Source organism: Halichoerus grypus, chromosome 7 (genome assembly GCF_964656455.1).
Source record: "Halichoerus grypus chromosome 7, mHalGry1.hap1.1, whole genome shotgun sequence".
NCBI lineage: Eukaryota > Metazoa > Chordata > Mammalia > Carnivora > Phocidae > Halichoerus > Halichoerus grypus.
The window spans coordinates 73,233,931-73,255,074 of record NC_135718.1 but is presented as its reverse complement, the minus strand read 5'-3'; the positions used below and the strand labels follow the sequence as shown (position 1 = coordinate 73,255,074).

The following is a 21,144-nucleotide window of genomic DNA, read 5'->3' as shown; positions in this document are numbered from 1 at the left end:
TTGTGCCTTCATCCTGATTGAGTTCTGTATCATTTTAGAAATACCCTTCTGTTTGTGGTGTTAATAGTGATCTGAATTTAAACATTGGAGATTAAATTGTGAAAATCAATTGGTTTTTTTTTCCCTTTTACTCTCCCCTATCTACAGATGAAGCGTTTTTTGACTCTGACAAGGACCCTGAAAAGTGTTGCTTGCTCTTACAGTTTATTTTGAACTGTTTATATAAAATCTTCCTTTTTGATACTCAGCATTTTATCAGTAAAGAGAGAGCAGAGGCCTTGATGATGCCCCTGGTGGACCAGGTAACCAAATAGAACCATCTTTTTTTTGACAAACTATGAGGAAGCCGTAAGTGTTACTAGATTTTATATCTACTAAAAATTACAGCTGCTGGGTTTTCTTCTCCAGGCTTTTTTTTTTTTATGAAATTTTTATTTCAAAACTGATTTTTCATTTTGAATGGAAAGAACTCTTCATAGTGGTGTGTACTAAGTTTTACTTTTGAATTTTTCAAATGAAAGGCATGATATAAGGTATTCATGGTTAGATTTTTAATTTTCTAAACTTGGATTTATCGAGAATATTTTAGGACTTGGCTGCTCTCTGGAAGAACTCCTCTCAGCTGTTCTGCTGGAGGGAAAGGGGTGATGCTAAGGGCTAGAAGAGTCTGACCTCCAAAACCATGGTAAATTTGTTCTAGAGAGAGAGTACTAGAATTACACCTGGTTTTTGAGCCTGCTGCCATCATGAAAGAGAGTAAAAAATATTTATACATTGGGTATTTTTTCAAACAAAAAGGAGACTCAAAGTCCTTGTCTCCCTCTTCATAGCTAGAAAACAGGCTGGGAGGGGATGCACACTACCAGGAGCGGGTGACGAAGCACCTGATCCCCTGCATCGCGCAATTTTCAGTGGCCATGGCAGATGACTCTCTTTGGAAACCACTGAACTACCAGATTCTGCTCAAGACAAGAGACTCCTCACCCAAGGTAGGAGCTGTGGTTGACAAGCACCGAAGCTACGTGTATTCATCATACAACCCAAACAGCCTTAAAGCGGTCAAGGATATAGGACCCTGGTAAATCAGCAGGGACACGCTGCTCATCTTCTAGAACTAGAGGTTGCTTGTGAGGCAGAAGTAGGCAGAAGTTTGAGCCTGAGAAATTTTTGGTTTTTACTTAAAGGCTATTTATAAATAATAGAAGTCCTCTCCCACCCCCACGTTAGACACAAGTACTAACATTTTCTAAATACTTTCAAATTTTGGAAAAACCTGAAGTAATTCCTTGTGTTTCTTAAGCCCCATTTAAATGTCCTTGTTTTCCCAGAGACAGACTTTCAGTTTGCCCGCAGAACATTCCTTTGAGTTAGAGCAGTGATATTACCTCCATTGTATTTATCAGGCTTAGGATTTTGTGGAATAACAAAAGGTAAGCAGCTCACTGACCTGCGTGAGAATGAATGGAAATTAAATTCCAAGCCTGAGTGTCAGTGTTTTCAAACGGGTTGGCAGTGCATCACCATTTCTCTAATTATCATACAAGAGCCTCAGTGAATAAAACAGACCAAAGCAGAATTTTACTGAAAGGTTTCGTACTTGAAATTTGTAATATTTATTTATTAGAACAAAGAGAACAATGAGGCTATTTTCATGAACCCCCAAATTTTAAATTGCAGGTTCTTACAAAGTTGTAGCATTAAATTTATTTGAATGTTTTGTTTTGATTGTATAATATCAAGAAAGTCTGGTTTGAACATAGGTAGTTACAGACGCTTTTTAAATAATTTTGCTGTATCCAAATATTTTTTAAATGATCCAAAACTAGGAGGAGGACTAGTACAGCTTTGATTTCAAAGTGAATCACTGGGGCGCCTGGGTGGCTCAGTCCATTAAGCATCTGCCTTCGGCTTAGGTCGTGATCTCGGGGTCCTGAGATCGAGCCTTGCATTGGACTCCCTGCTCAGCGGGGAAGCTGCTTCTCCCTCTCCTTCCTCTTCTGCCCCCCCCCCCCCGGCTTGTGCTCTTCCTCTCTTGCTATCTCGAATAAATAAATAAAATCTTTTAAAAACAAAAAATAGTGGATCACGAACAGTGCCCAACGACTGCTTGCATTACTTGTCATAGACCAATCATGTGAGAGACACCTACACTTTTTTTAAGTTCCTAGACTGGAACATCATAATACATTAAGTGTTTTTTAATTCTGTGCTGAGCATGAGACCAGAGCCAGCGCCCATCCCCTCCCACGACTGTAGTGGTGACACCGGGTTCTGAGTGAGGGGCCCTGCCTGAGGTGACCAGGGATGCTTTTCAGCCAGCCCAGCCTCATCTCTGACAGCTAGGCGAGCCAGTGAGTTCCAGTGCACAGAAATTTGGAATGATACTCTTCAGTTTGTGTGTAGCATTTTATTTTATTTTTAAAGGAAAATGTGGGGGCGCCTGGGTGGTACAGTCGATTAAGCTTCTTTCTTGGTTTCGGCTCAGGTCCTGATCTCAGGGTGGTGAGACTGAGTCCCACATTGGGCACCATGCTCAGCACGGAGTCTACTTAAGATTCTCTTTCTCTGCCTTTCCCCCCAACCTTCCACCACCTGTGCGCACATGCGCGTTCTCTCTCAAAAAAAGAAAATGTTATAAAAAATATATTCACATTAAGCCCTGCAGTACTGGAAGACACTGGTTTGTAGAAGGTTGCTCATATTATAAACGGAGCCCAAATTGTTAAATTGGTATTCTGAGATGAAAGCTGAGTGGACACAGGGGAGCAAACTCATGTAAAGGAACATTTAGCATAAAAAGTCAGAGGCTGTCTCAAGTGAGTCATAAGATATAAATGTGGCAATACTTTTTTGGGGTTTTTTTAAAATCCTCATTCTTTACCTCTTTATCCCTTTCAGGTCCGCTTTGCTGCTCTGATTACAGTGTTAGCACTAGCTGAGAAACTAAAGGAGAATTATATTGTCTTGCTGCCAGAGTCCATTCCTTTCTTAGCTGAACTGATGGAAGGTAATTCCTAAACTACTAAGAAATAATTACAGTAAAATTCTGTGAAAATGTGCCCAGTGCTAATGGAAATGTGGATAGAATGTGACGAGCCCTTGGTTCCCATCCTCCGCCTGCACCGCATCTCCTGCTGCAGACACAGGAGGCCGAGTTCCTGTTTTGAGTAGGGTGGGGAGCACGCTAGGGGGCTGCCCCAGGATCATAAGAAACTTTGCTCACAGTGTAATCTTCACTACCTTTACTTTTGTGTTTATGATGGTAAAATCATACTACAATGTGGTTTTTCATCAACCTTGGACATTTAGGTCATTGACCATTTTGGTCCCCAGACATAGGGTTATTGTAGCAGAGTGTCTAGTGCCATTAAGATTGCAGTAGGTTAGGGCGCCTGGGCGGCTCAGTTGGTTAAGCGACTGCCTTCAGCTCAGGTCATGATCCTGGAGTTCCTGGATCGAGTCCCACATCGGGCTCCCTGCTCAGTGGGGAGTCTGCTTCTCCCTCTGACCCTCCCCTCTCTCATGTGCTCTCTCTCTCTCATTCTCTCTCTCAAATAAATAAAATCTTAAAAAAAAAAAAAAAGATTGCAGTAGGTTAGCTGCCTAATAATGACCCACATTTACTCCGTGCTCTGCATGATCTCATTTAATCCTCACGACGGGCTGTATGCCATTATCCCTGTTTTCAAAAAGGAAGAAACTAGAGGCTTGACAAGGATTAGTTTGATAACGTGAGTGTGATAGGTAGAAGTGGTGTTTGAATCCAGCTCTGAGCAGTTGTGGACGTACCGCACACGTGCCGCCATGCAGGCCGAGGGAGAACGGTTCAAGTCTTAATTAGGCAGGGCGGACGGAGCCAAGTAGACAAATGGCTTTTTCATATTAATGGTTCACTACTTTTCTAAAAGTACATTCACCTCTGTTTCTTATGTCCTGGACGAGGGGCATCACTAGGAATTCGGAATTTTCACTACTGTACCACTATTTTGGGGGCTCTGTCTTACTCAGCTTCTAGGCCTGAGACCAAGAAGGGAACAAAGGCAAGAAGGGGGGGCATGCAGAGGAGGAGGAGAGGAGATGCTCTTTGCTGCATTGATGTTTCATTTCCCTCTTTTGACTGAACAATGGCCAGAGAATGTAAGACCTGAAGTATTAGACAAATGATAATTGAAGCAGGAGATTGGTTCAGTTTTTATTTTTGTTTTTTAGATGAATGTGAAGAAGTAGAACATCAGTGCCAAAAGACTATTCAGCAACTGGAAGCTATACTGGGAGAGCCGCTCCAGAGCTACTTCTAAAACTTCGGGGTTTTGGTGTTTCTGACTCTGCTCAGAGGTCAGATTTATTTTTCATATTTTTATTTTTGGGTGTTTGATACCATATTACTTTTGGTACCCTGACACCTATGCGGACTCCTTTACAAAATTCCCACCTGGTTCGTGCTCCCATAGAAACCTCTCCGGCCACCTGTACAGAATTGCAGCAAGAGTAAATGATACCTGGGATTTGTATACAGACTGCTGTGTTTGTTTAAACATTTGTTGAAGTCTTTTCTGATTGAAGTTATTGATATTACGGACGTATTTAATTTGGGCACTCAAAGGTGAAAGTACCTCATTTAGACTGTAAAACCTTAACTCTCTTCCAGAAAGGGATGTCTTATGTACATGGTATCCATGTCAGAGATTTCACTCAAGGTAGCTCTTCAAGAAAAGGACATTACTCAGCAGCAGCGCTTTGGACTATAAAGCTATTTGGAATACTTTCCATTTTGGGTAGATGACACTTCAGCCTTAATTTTTGTGTGTGTGGCCACAGAGGAAATTAGTTCTGGAATGCATTTCCCATTTAGGACTACGATTGTCTTCTTTACCCTTCAGTCTTTGGGGGGCCAAGGCAGTGGGCTGTGTAGGCAGATCCCACAAATAGAAAAGGCCCAGAAACACTAGGTGGCATGGCTCCTCCAGGATTAGAAGTGATCACATTTCCACTGATGGTAATCCAAGAATTACTTGTATGAGAAAGTATCACATTTGTTTCAAAGCTTTGAAGTTTTCTAATCTCTGATGTCACTTGAAGTAAAGGCTTTAAAAAAATTAAATCTGCATTTAAGGCATTTTATTTACTTATGCCTTTAAAAAATTTTTAAAGCATCTAAGAACTGCACATAGAATGTTCAGTTTGAAAGCCTTTGTTCTAATTTAATATAGAAACAATGCAGAATTGTGACGAAGCAAAAGGCTAAATTGCAGCTTTAGAGATGCCGCTTGCTAGGAATGTGTACTCCCATCTAAGAAATCTCTTGATAAGATTAATTAGTAAATGTTAACAGCTTCTTTTTAAAACACATTAATATTTTTTTTTTTTTTTCTGTCAGAGAATCTGTCTTTCTTGTAGTAATACTTGATGTTTACTCTTTTGTTACACATGAAGGTATGTTTAGGTATTAGAGGAAACAATGTACGTGGGCTTTTATTTTTCTCTGAGTAAGCCCTCTGATGTTCTTTAGAAAGGGGAAAAAAAAAAAAAACCTGGGGATTCCTTCTACAACTTTCCCAGTTAAAGTTAGGACCCCCCTCCTCCACCTCCCATGAGCTTGGCAAGATGCAACATAATAAATTAACGTGACTAGAAAAGAATTAAGTGCCAGAAGCTTCTACACTGAGTACTTCTAAAAAATCAGATTGCTAGTCTTAGTCTTTTTGGTATATGGGTACAAATAATTAATATCTAACCAAAAATTTGTAATGAAAATATTTGTAAATGCTGGCAGCATATTAAGCCCATCAGTTTAACATGATAAAATGATCAAACTGATTCAGCTTTTTTTTTTACCTCCCCACTCCCAAGCCTTGGAAATTTCTTGTAACAAGATCTGACCTGTAAGAATTGTACAAAGAACTTCTGCCAACTCGCTTCAAAGAATAATAGAAAAAATTACAGAAATGCAACAGTTTAACCTGCTGATACAAGTTTGATTTTAATCACTTAAAGTAGAACAGTGTTTTGATCTCCGTCGCTAATGATGAGGGACTAATCTTTAGAAGAGCAGAGGGGCAAGGTTTGTTTGCATGAGGACAAGCAACAGATTGTTATACCACTTCTCTCTACTCCATTGGTCTCGGTGTATTTTACCCTCTGATTGATAATTGCCTATTTTATGAAGTCATGAAACCTAATCTTGACATTGTTTTGTTGAAGTCGTCTACCTTAAACTTTCTACTGGAGTATGTGTAGACTTCGGACTCACCCTGAATTCAGGTACTCTAAGCATTTACTGGTACAGACATCAGTGGCCTGACATCAAGTTAATTTTAATACCATTGGTTTTGTTTTGCTGTGTTTGTTTTTTGCCTTAATCTTTGTGCTGTGTTCAGATTTCATAGTGTTAATTATTTGGCAATGCTTACAGCTAGTACAGCTAGGTATTTATCACGCTAAAGGAAACTGCCAGATGTAAGGCAATATCAGTCCTTTCCATTATGGGATATGATTGAACTTTGGGTATGAAAGTGATCGATAGAGAAATAAGTGTTTTGTAAATTAGTTTATGTAGGTGACTTCACAGCTGAGTAGTTATCTCTGGTTACTTTATGTGATTAATGCCTGTAGAAAAATCAGTGGCACGATATCAGAGCACAGAAGATTCTGAGCTCAAGAAAACGGGGAACAGAGTGGTACTGTGCTCCAGTGTGTACTTCTATCCACAGCTCCTAGCACAGGGCTGACAAGAGAATACGTGCTCCATGTACGTTAGCTTCTGTATCAACCGACACTTGCTGAATGTGAGGCAGATTTAAAAAAGCAGAGGCCAGAGTGGGAGAGAGAACAGAAAGGCCTGAATAATGACTGTAAGTTACCTGTTGCCTCAAATGTCCTTATTCTGTGCTAGACAAAGCTACACTGCGTGGCAAGGACTGAGAACACCTAGTAGGACTTCGTGTTATGTAAGCTCATTTTAACAATATATATACACAAATACAATAGATGCATTTTAACAAGGCCAGTGTTACATAAGCCATTTTGTATTTCAGTTTTTGTAGCAAGCATATCAGCTACCAGCTCCTTACTTCCAGTAAGTGAATATCTCCATCAATTTCCAGCGTGTCAATATCGCTAAGCTCTTTAAACCTGTGTTTGTACTCCAGGCTGTGTACACCATTTACTGCAACCTTGAATTCTCTAGCGTCACAATAAATAATCATCTGGAAGGAAAGTACACACAACATTAGTGGCTCCTCTTGGTTTAACATTTTTTGCACATTAACAGAATATCAAAAAGTAAACCTGTTGGGTTTGCTTTATACACACAGGCATTCTCCCAGCTTGCTGCTGTTAACTTCTCTTCTAAGACTCTAAAGTTTATCTGGTAGTAGCACCTTCTACCTTGTCCCACTCAAGGAAGTGACTCTGAGTATGCCTGGAGCCTCACACTGTCCCCAGGGCCTGAGGCCTTCGTGCCCTTAGCACGTTACCTACGCTGTGCCCTTTCCTGCCCATCGCTCCCAGCAAAGTTGCGCCCCCCGCCCATGTTTGGGAACTGTAATGACGTCAAAAACTGCTGCCAGATTGACACAGAGGAGCGGATTCTAGCTTACAGGTTGAAAACCAAGGGACTTTTCTGCCTTAAACTCTAGGGTCTTAGACAAATCACACAATCAAAAACGTCAGAAGTTTAGGGCACTCTCTAGGATTGCACAGCTGCGTGGTGACCCTGACTTCCATCCCAGCTCAGCACATCTTGGTCTCCATCTGTTTCCCAAAAGCTCAGGATTCTGTGAATCCACACAGGAATGAGCACTGTAGCAAAGATTCAATTCAGATTCATGACTGGTGTGAGCCTTTCAGAGTTGTCTGCCTAAAACTCAAAACGGCGAAAACCAAAAGAAACTACTATCCTTTTAAAATCACTTTTACACTTTTAAAACTCCTACTTCTGGTAACACATTCCCGATGCTAGTCAGCCACAATTCTGCCAGTTGTTCTCCACTCACACTCAAAGGACCAGTTTGGTGACCCTGCACTGTGTTCTCCCTTCTGTCTCTTCCCTCTGTCAAGGCTTCAGAAGAGCAGAAAGGAGCAGCACAGCCCTGCTGCTAACCCGGCTCCATCCCCAGGGGCCAGGCTGAGGCAAAATCTAAATCTGCAAAGAAGCAAAGAGTGTATTTATTCTTTTGCTCTGACTAGTGAAAGTGGCTGTGAGGGGAAATTCCCTGGATAAAAGAGGTGACACAATCAAAGGCTTTAGAGCCACATAGAGAATTGGGGAAAATATCCATAACCTGGGATTCTGTCATCCTCACAACAGTGGTGGAAATCCCAGTTTCTACCAGGTGGAAGGGACCCTCGGTGAGGTACCTTTAACGAAATCTCAAGAGAACACAAAATACAGCCTCGTGCCCAGAAGGGGCAGTAGATGGGCGTAGTGGGAAGAGTCCATCGGTCCCCCGCATCGTACCAGCGCAAGCGCGGCACCACTGCCTTACAGATGGAAGGGAACCGCCTGCGGCCCGGGGAACACACTACCGCCGAACAAGTACAAAACGTGCAAAAGACCCACAATCTATAAGAAAACATGGAACAACAAAATCCCTCACAACCATCTGATGTTCTAGAACAGCTCATAACAACCTGATTTGATGATAAAAGAAATTACAAAACTGAAAGATATTTTTTAAAAGACTGTGGCAGCCGAATAAATGAATCTGAAACAATAAGGAACAGAAGATACTGGTTAAAGTCAAGCTAATGGCATAATGGAATAGTCCCAGAATCTCAATGAAAGCATATTAAAAAGGCAGGAGTCTGAAGCAGAGAAAAACCAATCACTACAGAAAATTAAAAACAGTGGTCCAACATGAGGGTAATTACTGTTCCTAAGGTAGAAAACTAACAAAAGGAAAAAATGATTATTTAAAAGAATTCTGTCCTTTTCCATTTTAATACAGAACCAAACTTGGGGTTGATTCAAAGAACAAGTTATGTCACTGGTTTCCTGTCACCAGCCCCAAGGGTCCACTTCCTTCTGGAGCAGTCACCTCTGTCTCCTGCCAGTGAGCCCCCAGTCATCTTTTATACCTGGACTCCTGCTGAGCCAGGAAACCCCTGTGCTGCACTCCCCACCTCAAATCATCCCCTCAATCTGGAAAACCCACCTTTAACTTCACTCTCCTACATCCTTCTGAATTCCAAACCAATCTCCACACCTTCCAGGGAACCTCCTACGATTAGGGCACATCTGTTGCTCCACATACCGGGAACTTACGAATACATATGAATGTCTGATTGCCATCTTCTATTCAGCCTTGACGTTCCGGCCTTTAACAGCTAGTTTTAATGAGTCCTTAAGAACTCAACTTAATAGTCTAGAGTATGTGACAGTTTGGAGAACGTAGAAGCATGACTTAAATCAGTGATGCTGAATGACCACGTAAGGCAGTGCTTCACCTAAGCTGGTGAGTGAACCTAGCCAACCACTCAGCATCCACGTCAAGATTATTATCTGCTCAGCATCCAGAAACACATTTTGGGAAAGGTTGTGCGACCATAATATTCACACATTTGGGGGACTCAGGACCATATGTCTTAGTAAGGGTCTAAACATCTCTTCCCTTGAATAATATACAAATAGGACTAACCTGGAAGAAAGGACTGCCACCTAAAGCTATATATAACCAAGATGGCAGGTGACAGAGCAAACAATTTTATGGTTCCTGTGTCCTTCTGTTCACTTAGGTAATACCCTAAACCTCTTTCTCTGTCCTGAGGCAAGGTTCCGGTTAAAATTCCTATGAACTAATATGGGGCCACACAGTAATAATTCCAAGCAAACCAGGTGGTATTCTACTGGCTGTGCCACTTATGCCAATCAAAATACTGATTGTATTTTGAACGCCCCTTTTATAACGCAGACCCTCTTCAAATAAAAGCCAGGTGCAATTTCCACATACTAAGCTAGGACTTGATTTAAAAAGTCCATTTATCCTACCCCTCCTCCCAGGATTCTTTGTCGTGTCCCGTAAGAAAATCTTACCTCAAAGTACATCCCAGGACTAAATGGGAAACAGGTAATATTTCTCTCTTCTTCTCCCCAGGACTCGTGAAGAAAAGAATTTCTTACAAATGCTTTAATATTCAGGCGTGGGTTCAAGTGAAGAGCAATATCCTTTGATTTTCCTGATACTAGGTTAACATTAAAGCTTTTGAGAGAAGAAAAAAACAAAACCAAGTTGAAGACAGCAGTGTGGTTTCTGCAATTTTAACAATCAGAACTGAGCTCTCATATCACCACTACACAAAACACGTGCACACAGATACAGGAATGCAGATGAAGGTAAAATTTTAAATTCGGAGTTAGCATTCCACTGATGTAAATATGCTCTTTGCAAAATAAAAATCTAAAAAACTTGAACATCAGAGTTGAGGCCTCAGATCTGGGTGGGAAGCAACTGAAGGGTTAGAGCAAGTAACCTAAATGCTTGCTTCAGGCTGCAGGAGGATGCGGTCCTCTCAAGTACTATTCTCTTTTAATATTTACAACTGTTCTTGAAAGTGATTGCTTTCTAGGAAATAGATAATTTCAAGCTTTCAGAAGTCTGAACGTCTCTAGAAAAGGTTCTTAAGCAGAAGTTCTACAAGTCACATGACCTCCTGGCTGCCCTGGAGTTCTACAAGGCACAGGTGGGCTTCCCAGACAAAAACGCCACCCTCTTGTCTGGCCACAAAAAGCCTGCCTCAAAACATTGGCCTTTAGTCCTGATTCTGCCACCAGCTAGTTGTTAGCAGTCTTGTTGGCAGCCTGACCTCCCGTGGCTTTGACAGTCTCACCTTTCCGGTGAGGATCAGGACACTACTCCTGCTCCCCGGTCACAAGACTGGTAGGGCTATAAGGCAGTAGGAGATGTGCGGGCAAAGTACTCGCACTAGTCCTGGTCACAGTGGTACTGACCCTTTGGCAGTTTTATTCACTTCTCCTTTAATGAAGACGGTTCGTCCAGGGCCCATGGAGGAGTTCAACCTCGCAGTGAATGGCAGAGTCTGAGGAGAAACCACAGTCAGCACTAGGAAGCCTGCAGAAAGTGACCTCATGAGAAGACTGTCCAAAGACACGGGGCAATGTTTAAAGGCCTTGCCCCTGTGAGCCCCAGCGGTCAGCACCGCCTAGCTCACAGCGAACACTCAAGGAAAGCGTTTCAGAGGAGGACATGAATGCACGTGAAGTGGGGCCTGAGTGAAACACACTCCGAGAAAGTTGCCTACACTTGGAGTCTGCAGCCGTGCTCCACATTCAGCCTGAGGGGAAGGAGCCCCGGGGGGAGGCTTACAGAAAGACTCAGCCTAGAGCCTCGATGCCCAGCTGACTCTTCTCTCTCCGGGGTCAGCACAGAAAGGCAGAGTGGCTGCTTTGGGCTTCTACTGAGGGTAGAAGTTACACATTACCAGCTAATTAAAACTTAATTGGTTATACAGAATTAAGAAAATTTTTGGCTCTTCAAACCTTCGACAAACAGCTGGTAGGTAGTATTTTGGCGCAAGTCAAAGTGTGATTGGCAGTCGAACCTTTGCTCTTGGTGTACACAGTTCTGGGTACGATTTTAGAAATGTCTCCTCTATTACTAGGCTGTTGGGGAAAGAGTTCTGCAGTAAGGTAGGGAAGGAATGAAGCTATCTTCTAAGGTTTAAACTATTCATGTCCTGGGTTATTTTATAAAACATTCCATGTTATAACCTAGGCAAAAATACTTACAAAATGTGGTGTGTCGGACTTCAGTACCTATTGGAAGAGAAAGTCAAAGTGAAAACATTTGAAAGGGAAAAATTACGTTTTATAACATGAGCAGTCAGATCTTATTGGTTATAACAGCCAGAGCCTGTGCTTCCTGACGGGGTGGTGCGGACTGGTGATGGGCTGCTCAGGCTGGGGATAGTCTCATGGTCTGGTCAGCTGAAGCCTGTATCCTCCAGCATAAATTAATTTTTCGTAGGACTACACGTGAACTTCAGACATGTTTTACTTGTTCTTTCCAAGGTGCTCCCAAAATGCTGAGATACTATATTCCATCTATTAGGTCACATGTTCCAAGATCATTAAGGTATCACTTTCTCCATGAATAACAGAGACTCAGTGTTTAGACTGTACTTCTTCCTACCGGGGAGAAGATATATGTGGAAGTTCATGTGCCAAGGCACTGTGTTTGGTATTTATAAATACCATGTGACAGTTCTCTTCAACAGTTAAAGAGTGAGAGGGGTTTTTTTGTTGTTGTTTTTTTTTACGTAAGAATGGTGGGTAGTGGGCAGATACACTGAGAGCTCTAGCATCTGCAAAACGTACAGTGCCTGGGACAGAAGGAAATGCCTTAATTTTCAAATGCTTACTTCCAGCCTATTAATAATTAAAAATATTTTTTCACATTAAAAACATAATTTTAAAAAACTCAACTTGCCTGCCACCTGATTTACATGGAAACTAAAAGAACATTTTTAAACTGGTAGTTCATGAAAAGATTTAATATTTACATTTTCTTTACTTATCTCTGTCAGTTCCAGAGTAGGTGCTTGGGTACTTCTGAAATCCTGGAGATAAGATTAATTTTTAACATCCATCAGAATTCTAAATACAACCTCCCTGACACATCAAAAAGAAAGAATTATAAATAATACTAAACATGAAAATATGCTTGAAAATTATAATCCAAAAATGTACTTCACATTAGGGTCCTTTCCCCTATGAAACTGGCAAGCGTTACAGAGACTAAGAACGAGCATCGAGAAGAATGTGAGTGAGCGGGCATGGCTGCCGAGACTTCATTGCTGGAAGTCTTTGGAGGGTGAGCTCACCAGCCCTCCAACTAGTATCAGTTGTAACTTAAACTGCACATACCCTTTGACTCAGACTTTCTACTTCTAGGAATTGATTTTTGAGAAATCCTCCCCTGTACTCCTATGTCAAGGAATTAGTCCCTGTTAAAAAGGGTTTTTGTTTTTTGTAGTTACTGTTTTGGGTTTTGTTTTTGTTGTCGTTGTTAAAACCATATTAGATTTGAGCTCCTATAGACATTAAAGCCCTGGCCAGTACACAGCACACTACCAGTCTGAAAGATTTACTTCCAAGAAATTAATACACTAATGATGGAAACATTTACAGTATTTTTATCTTAATAGAAAACGTTAAAGATACTTCCTACCGTTTCATCAGAAGACATCACCGAAGAAGACCCCAGGCTATGGAAGGGTACTCACCGAGCTGAAGCTATAACCAATTGAGTGGACATTCACTTTGCCGTAAATGCCCAGAGTGTCTATTTTCCCTGGGCTAATCCTGTGGGCATAGAGCAGTATATGTTTCCCATTTACAGCCACCTAAATGGATACAGAAGACAGCCCAGCACCCCCGGAAAAACAAAACAAAAAAACAATTAATACGTTTACTAATGTATCCAAATTTAAGCCAAATTTAAATAGTGTTTACTTGGGTTTAATTATATCTTTGCCCACAGGTCTGCACATTACATGTCTGACCAAACTGAAAGCATCCATAATACTAGCAGTGTTTCTTAACTTCCTTTGAGAAACCACCATGGAACCCCCCCACCCCGCTGACAGATTATGCGTTCATAAGTATATGTGCATACGCATGTGTGCCCCTGTGCATATACATGAGTCCCCCGATGCCCTAGGCCTGTGAACACCCCGGCTGGCGATCTGCCCTGCAAGCTTGCCACCCCACCCGCTCTCCTTGAGGACCACACTCTAAGGAAGACCACCCTGCACACGGCAGGTGTTCAGTAAATATTTGTTGAATCTGCTGAATGAAGGGACATGGGCAAGCTACCCAATTCAGCTGCGATTCCTAGTGTAAGCAGGAAAAGGCTCTCCCTCAAAGAACGGGCTGCTGTTGTGAGGAGACCATAAAGTCACTCGAGAGTCGGGCAGCACACGGCCTGCTGGCAGGTGTCCACTCCGCTCGGCTCCCTGTCCCTCCCTCCCAGCTAGGGGATGTCGGGAAAACACGGGCCGGATGCAAACCGGTCTCCGACCTCAAGGAGCTTAAAATCCCACTGGCGGGTAAAATAAACAGGAAAAGACACCACAGTACAGGACCGAGCGTTTTAAAGAATGCTGCAGATACAGGTGCTCAGAGCGCCAGGGAGGGGAGGGACGATTGGAGTTCGGGAGAGTCAGGGCAAGTGTGTTGGTGGGAGCATATCCCAAAGGACAGAAGGGACCTGCACCAGAGAGGAAATCTTCACTGTAAGCCGAACGGATCTCTAGTCTGGGAGGCTCGAGGCTCCACAGGGCTCGAGGGCAAGTGCGCCCCATCCAAAGCCTCTGGGGCCACCTGCTACCTCACACGTATGCGCTAGTACGTGCAGGGTATTTACTGCTTGAAGCCAGCAGTGAGATTTACTACACGTAGGACTTCTAGGACCTCCTCTGCATCTAAAATCTCATGATCCTAAAGAACTTGTGGCAGGACTTAACTTCGATTCTCTATCCATCTGTTAGTTCCGGATGCCCCCACACTTTGGGTCACGGTGACCACAGTTGACTATCCCATATTTATACGATGCTGTGCCAATTCAGATCTAAGCTCAGCCACGCTAGAAACAGGATCTAATAAAAAGGTAGGCTGCCCTGGACCCATATTCCGGATGAAACAGCAGGGCAGACAGATGTGTGCCCCACCTCCCATTTAGGTACCCCCCCGGCCCCTACTTTTGAGCAAAATGATAAAGCCACTCTTTTTTCTCTGAACTGAAACAATAGAGGGGTGCAGAGCTGCCCTGGGCACTTATGGCCATTAATGAGGATGCCACCTACATTCTCCAAAACCTACCTGGAATTTGTCTTTCAACACCATCATCACAATTTCAAAAGATTTTTCTTTTTTGAAAGGCACGTCGTAGGTGATCTCTTCCCATCCCCATTTTTCATTTTTCAGAGTATTGCATACGATGCAGTCGGACCACTTGAAACGCGGGTTGAAATGAAAGGCCACGTCGGCGCGTGGCTTCACGCTGCTCCCGCACTGCAGATCCACCTGGAACCTGCGAGAGCAAGGAGCGAGGGGCTGCATGGGCACTTGGAAGGAGGCTGCGGGGGAAGGCCCAGCAAGCACGAAACTCCAGCCTCAGCGACCCATGACTGATCCTCTGTTCCTTCACCCACGTGGCCTAAATACCTTCTTACAGAATCTTCCTTTCCCTCCTCAGTGCAGAGCCCTGAGCTGTGGCTGGGGCCCCGTCTTTGCAGAGTAAGAGCCCACATTTTCCAGCCTCCCTGGCAGGCAGGTGTCCTGGAGACTCTGCCGAGGTGGAAGTGTTCAGGGAAGGCTCCTGGGAATGGCCCGAAGTCAGCCAGCATTTGCCTCCTTTTGTCCACCCCCACCCCCCCCCGCCCAAACCCCACAGGCACCCACCCAGCCACCCAAAACATGGTGTGAGGGCTGGATTTCTAGCTGCCACGAGCCCTGAGGAAGAGGACCTCACCCTAGGGACAGCAGAACCGTGAGCCGGGAGAGGCCTGCTTCTCCAGGTTCTATGGAGTTGCCTGGAAACATGTGGGATGTCTTCTTCAGACTTGACTTCCACCGCTGTTATCCAGGCATCAGCCACACAGAGCTGGCCCAGCTCGAACTCAGCCTCGTCCACAGTTTGTACCCAAAGCAAGCATCAGACAACTCGCCCAGAACGGATCTTAAGCGATGCTGTGGGAACGTTATGCTGTAACCAGACCTTGTCCCTGAGGTCTGACCACAATTCCCATCATGAACCAGATCTCTAATCCTTTATATTCAAACCAGACTCACTGTAATTAAACACCGAAGTGACCTTTATTTCAGTCATTTACTCCCATCTCCTTGGTACCTGCGCCGGGGCTGCTGATGAAAGCAAAACCAGGCCTCAAAGTACCAAAACGGTCTCCCCACAAAAAGACAGTTCAGTCGTGTTCCTGTTTCATCTAACATGATGGCTTTACCTGTCCGAATCACAGGGAACATGCCCACGTATTACAATCAAAGTTCCAGGCTCCAACTGCCCAGGAATGGTCCCAACATAGGGGAGTACCTAGGAAAAAATAATTTTAACAAGTGGATGTTTACATAAAACAGAAAGACTACATTTTGAAAGGCTGCATGTAAATCTCGGAATCTAGCATTTTTCCAAGTCACTGTTCAAAGAGGATAGTGACAGTATCTGAAACCTCTTTTGAGTTCTTTACAGAGAGACATAGCTGAAAGTTCACAGACTTTTTTATTTGGCTGGGGGTTTTGTGAAATAAAACGTCTACTTAACAGAATAATTCTGATAATAGGAAAAAGAACTTGCTGGAAGTCCTGTCCTCCTCCCCCCCTCTCTCCCCTAAAGTTCCACGGCTGATCCCAACACGGGGACCGAGAGCATGCGAGGCCCCGAGCCTGTGTTGACGTGGGCAGTGACACTGGCTCACCGCCTGTGGAGGGGGCTCCGAACATAGCCCCTCCTCCACACCTGGGATCCGAGTGTCTCATCTTCCCTGCCAGGCTTCCAGACCACAGCCCAGGCTTGCAGACCCTTGCTGGGAATCAGAACCGCGTGATCTCAGGGATGACTCTGGGTGCCTGTGGTCTCTCGAGACAGCACCCACCTGGCCTGGCCTGGTCCAGTCTGCAGGCTTAGGTTCCAACACAGTATCCAGGTCTCAGCCTGCCCCCCTCATCACCTGGAACCCAGCCTTTTTGTCCGGGGCTGGACACACTGTCAGATCTTGTCACTTCCCCAGAGGTGACTCCACCATCCTCCCCACCCACTGGCTGCACCTCCTGCATCACAACCATTGTCCCTTTCACTCGGGGGCATCTGAGCAAGCCAGGCAGGCCAGACACCATCATGCTTTACACCAGGCTCACCCGTTAGGACATAAATGCTAAAATCTATCCAAGGTAGCTCTGATTGTCAAGAAATAAGACCTAAAATGAGAGGGCATATAAAAGTAGTTGTAGGTTGGTTGTTCCTAAGCTGAAAATCTTAGCACAAGCACCATCTCCTCCATGGAGCCTTTTTCAGACTCCGTGGGCCAAGGGACACCGCCCCTCTCCGAGGGCCCCTCACAGCACATGAGACACCACCTAGATTGTAAGCTGCACAGAGCAGGCCTAGGTCGGCACCTTTACACGCCCACAGCTGAGGTCAGGAGCCGGTCAGTGGTTGCACGGTGAAGGAGTGAGTTCTCACCAGCCCAGAAACTGGGTTCTAGCAAACCGCACATACGCAGACAAGTGGCAGCTGAGTAGCGGCTCAACGACACGTCTTGCTGCCTTAACCAGTGAGCCAAGCGATGACCAAGAACAGCAGAAAAAGATGGAAGCCCGCTGTCCCCTGGTGTCAAGACAGCTGCTGAGAGCATGGTGGGTGGGAGGAGCAGAGTCCATCCCACCAGAAAACACCACAGCACACGTCAGAGGGTGGCGACAGCCCCATGCCAAAGCAGCTGGGTGCTGTGTGGAGAGGATATGGAAGGAATTACACATCCACACTGATCTTCTGGGCCATAGCCGATTCCAGGAACAGCTAGCAGGACCCTCCGCAGGGTAAATCTCTTAATCGACTGAACAGTCTTCATAACTTCAAATTTTATATACATTCCAATTATATTTATGCGGAATATTTAATGATGCAAAAATGTTAGGGATAAAAATATTAGTGAGAAAAGAGTCTGCAGAACTATACACAGTATGATCTTACCTAAGTTAATGCTAAACATTAAAAAAAGGAAACACTGTAATGAAATAAACCAAAAATGTTAATAATAGTTTTCTTGAGGAATGGGATCTTAATTTTCTTCATGTATTTTTATATTTTCCAGATCTCTACAATAAGCATTTATATTTTTACAACCACAAGTTTTTATTATATATTTAACTTTAGGGTTGGAAAGAGCTTTCTGAGACCCAATAATCTACCCATCACTGCCAATAAGTTCTTCACAATTGTTAATAAGTTGTTCCAGTCTAGAAACAACAGTGCTGAACGTTTTCGCCATTTGCTCTTTTAGTTGTCTGGATTAACACTTCTACTTAGGAAAGTTCCCTCCATGGTATCAGTCATACTCAAGTGATTTGGATCATGTGAGTGACATGAAATGCCCTGCAGCCCACTCCTTGAACTCATGAGTATCCACTCCAGTGAAAAGGGAGGAGGACGCTGTTTTGTAGGTAAATGTCAAGCTTTGATGTTTCATGAATAATTTATGTAAAAAAAATTAAAGCACAGCTCTGATCACACTGGAGACAACACTGTAAGTTTAAGCCATACTTGGGTTTAGTGTTACCTGCCGGAACATCCTAGCTGACTCACAGTGCTCTGCCTGTTTTAGGATTACTTCTGCAACGTCTCCTACCCACAAAGGTCTCTCCTTGGCGGACTCTGCAGCTAAAAGAAGTATGCGAGTCCTGTCTGGGAGGGGCCTGTAATGCAGCCGGGAAGAAGTCAGATCCCCGTGGAAATGGGATACTCGGGCTGTTCAGAATCACAATCTTCTCCCGTATCTGGAAGATCCTCACTCAGCCTCATCTCAACTGCAGGGAAGGGCAAGGGCATAGGATGAAACTCGGTCACTCAGGCCCCCCAGACCTTCCAGACAGGAAGTTAGAACCAGCGACAAGAAGCCGGGATCACTGAGTGGTGGCTCTGCCGGCGGGCAGCAGCTGTCCCCGGGGTCGGAGGCAGGGCTGGCCCGGGTGGGGTTGCCGGTGCAAAGGGACCCTCTTGGTGGGAAGAGTCGTTCAGCATGACTCTAGGTATCATCTGTGATTCTGTAGTTGCCAAGTGTGGTTCTTCAGTCCTGCTACAGATTCTGAGAACTACTGAGTATCACTGAATAAATTCCTTTTCTGCTTAGGACTGGCCTCTGTGCTTCCAACTACAGACCGTAAGTTCAACATCTTCAAATACAGGGCACCAGATCAGTGCTTCAGAAAAGTGTATAAAGAATTCCAAGTTGCCCAAAGAACATTGATAATGAGCGTGGTGTGAGCTGGGCGGTTGGGAGGGGCAAGCCCGTTCTGGTAGAGATGTCCGTTTACAAAAGCAGAGAGGCAGGAAAAGCCAAAACAGATCCGGCAGACAGTGAGCAGGAAGGGGGCAGTTCAAGACGGAGGGGGAGAGTGTACAATGAGATCATGAAAGCGGGGCTTGGGGGCAACAGTCCAGCGGGGTACAGAATGCTGGAGCACAGCGGATTCGCTGGGAGCCGGAGACAAGGACACAAGCCCGGCGATGGTGGTAGACCCTGGGGGACTCGGGGAGGAAGAGACAGACGCAAGACCACTTCAAAGGAAACGATCTCTAGGGGCCACCGTCTAAAATGGTAAAACCGGGGAGGAAACAGATTTCAGGAGGAAGAGGAGTTTAGTTTTGAACACGTCTTGTGTGATGGGTTGGGAGAACATACACCGAAAGGAATGGGGGATCCAGGGCCACATGGTGACTGAGTGGCCAGGACTCATGCTCCCAGTCAGAGAAGATTATTAAAGGGATCAAAGTAGATAAGCTGAGAGAAAGGACAAGGCAGGGGCAAAGGTTGTAAAATGGTTTGGAAAATGTGGGAGTATGCAGGACAGAGTTAACAAAGCAATCGGGACTGCTAGCCCTGCAAGGCCTCCTGACGAGGCTGGCCCTTGGCTGGGGTCTAGGAACTTGGATCTGGGGAGAGCACCCACCACCCAGACAGCCAAGGGTGGTCTCCTGTACCTAAACTGTGCAAGCCATGTGGCGTAAGCTAAACCCCGCTTTCCTCCCGGGATTCCGGCATTGCGGTCCGTGTTAGGCAGTGCAGTCCACGTGCCCAGCTCCCAAGCGAATCCCTGGGCAGGGAGTCTGGGGGGCTTCCCTGGTGGGCCGCATTTCGCACGCACGGTCACAGCTTGCTGCTGGGGGATTTCAGTACGTCCTGGGGGAGTCCACCGGGGGACGACCCGTGGAACCTGGCACCTGGATTCCCCTGGACTTTGCCCCGGGTGCCTTTCCCTTAGTGACGTTGCTCTTTATCGTTTCACTGTAATAAACCACAGCCGTGAGGAGGACTATGTGCCGGTGAATCATCACACCTGGGTGTGTGTGGGGGGGACCTCGATTCGGGGGGATGGGGAGAGAAAGGAGAGAAGGATCGGTCAGCTGGACATCTCCAGGAGGTCAGTCTCAATATGGGAAGACTGTCAAAATCCTTAACATGGAAAAATAAGGAAGATTTAAAAAAAGATAATGAAGTAGCTATCATGCTCTTTGACCCAGTGATTCCACTTTTACAGACTGACCCTATAAAATTCGGGCACACATGCATAAGGATGTGCATACCAGGCTGTAGCCCACAGCCCTGGGTCCCATCACAAAAGGAAACAGTCCTTTCATGGGAACTGGCTGAATAAGTGACGGTATCTCCATCCGATGGACCAGTCATGCAGCCTCGACGATAAGCGAGGAAATCCCAAGTGTGCTGAGAGCTCCAAAACGTGTTCAGTGGGGAGAGGAGCACCCCGAGCAGTGTCTATGGAGGCACCTTGGAGATATCGCGGGGTGGGCTTCCGGGCCACTTCCATAAAGTGAAGACCGCAAAAAAGCTGTTCAGATACATTCGGAGGTTTCCCAGTGCATAAAGAAGTTATGTGTACATGATACGGAAGTCTATTAAAGTGTGCGTGGCATTATATCTAAAAGGAATAAAAAGTACTTTCTTTAATGTAAAAATATTGCTACAAAATGCCAACCATCATCTGAGCTTTCAGCAGGTTGTAATCCCTGACCACTGTAACTGATATGATAATAATGAAAACGTTTGCAGTGTTCCAAGGATTTCCAGATTGTGACAGAGACGTGAAGAGAGCAAATGCTGTTGGGAAAATGGTGCTGACAGACTTGCTTGCCACGGGGCTGCCACAGACCCTCACTTCGAGGGAAGCACCATAAAACGAGGTCTGTAGTGTGATACACACGTGTGAAGAAACAGGACCAATAATAGTGATACACACAACACACACACTCTTGGATATTCACATGTATTCTTGGGAAGGGTTTACAGAAAACTGGTAAATAGGGTTGGCTTCAGGGAGGGGAACCAAGTACCAGGGCAGAAGGAAAATTTATGGGTTCATGTAACCCTTAAATA

At 44.7% G+C, this 21,144-nt stretch overlaps 2 protein-coding genes across 5 annotated transcripts in view; one reads left to right on the top strand and one right to left on the bottom strand.

Moving 5' to 3' along the window:
• The window catches only part of HEATR1 (HEAT repeat containing 1), a 48,152-nt gene extending 43,602 nt beyond the window's left edge, over positions 1-4,550 (top strand). The window contains exons 44-47 of the mRNA XM_036074098.2: positions 148-302; positions 831-989; positions 2,899-3,007; positions 4,210-4,550. Coding sequence (XP_035929991.1) covers positions 148-302; positions 831-989; positions 2,899-3,007; positions 4,210-4,298 — 512 coding nt within the window. The 3' untranslated portion in view covers positions 4,299-4,550. The remainder of the gene's footprint in view (positions 1-147; positions 303-830; positions 990-2,898; positions 3,008-4,209) is intronic.
• Positions 4,551-5,954: 1,404 nt separating this feature from the next.
• Positions 5,955-21,144, bottom strand: part of LGALS8 (galectin 8) — a 36,951-nt gene continuing 21,761 nt past the window's right edge. For 3 of the 4 annotated variants that reach the window (XM_036074108.2, XM_078077747.1, XM_078077748.1), the window contains exons 3-10: positions 15,982-16,070; positions 14,840-15,050; positions 13,243-13,362; positions 12,520-12,576; positions 11,747-11,773; positions 10,949-11,037; positions 10,034-10,199; positions 5,955-7,205 (exon numbers count right to left, since the gene is read on the bottom strand). In XM_036074108.2, coding sequence (XP_035930001.2) covers positions 7,056-7,205; positions 10,034-10,199; positions 10,949-11,037; positions 11,747-11,773; positions 12,520-12,576; positions 13,243-13,362; positions 14,840-15,050; positions 15,982-16,070 — 909 coding nt within the window. In that variant the 3' untranslated portion in view covers positions 5,955-7,055. Of the gene's footprint in view, positions 7,206-10,033; positions 10,200-10,948; positions 11,038-11,497; positions 11,621-11,746; positions 11,774-12,519; positions 12,577-13,242; positions 13,363-14,839; positions 15,051-15,981; positions 16,071-21,144 lie in introns of all 4 variants that reach the window. The other variant, XM_036074104.2, reaches the window with a different exon arrangement.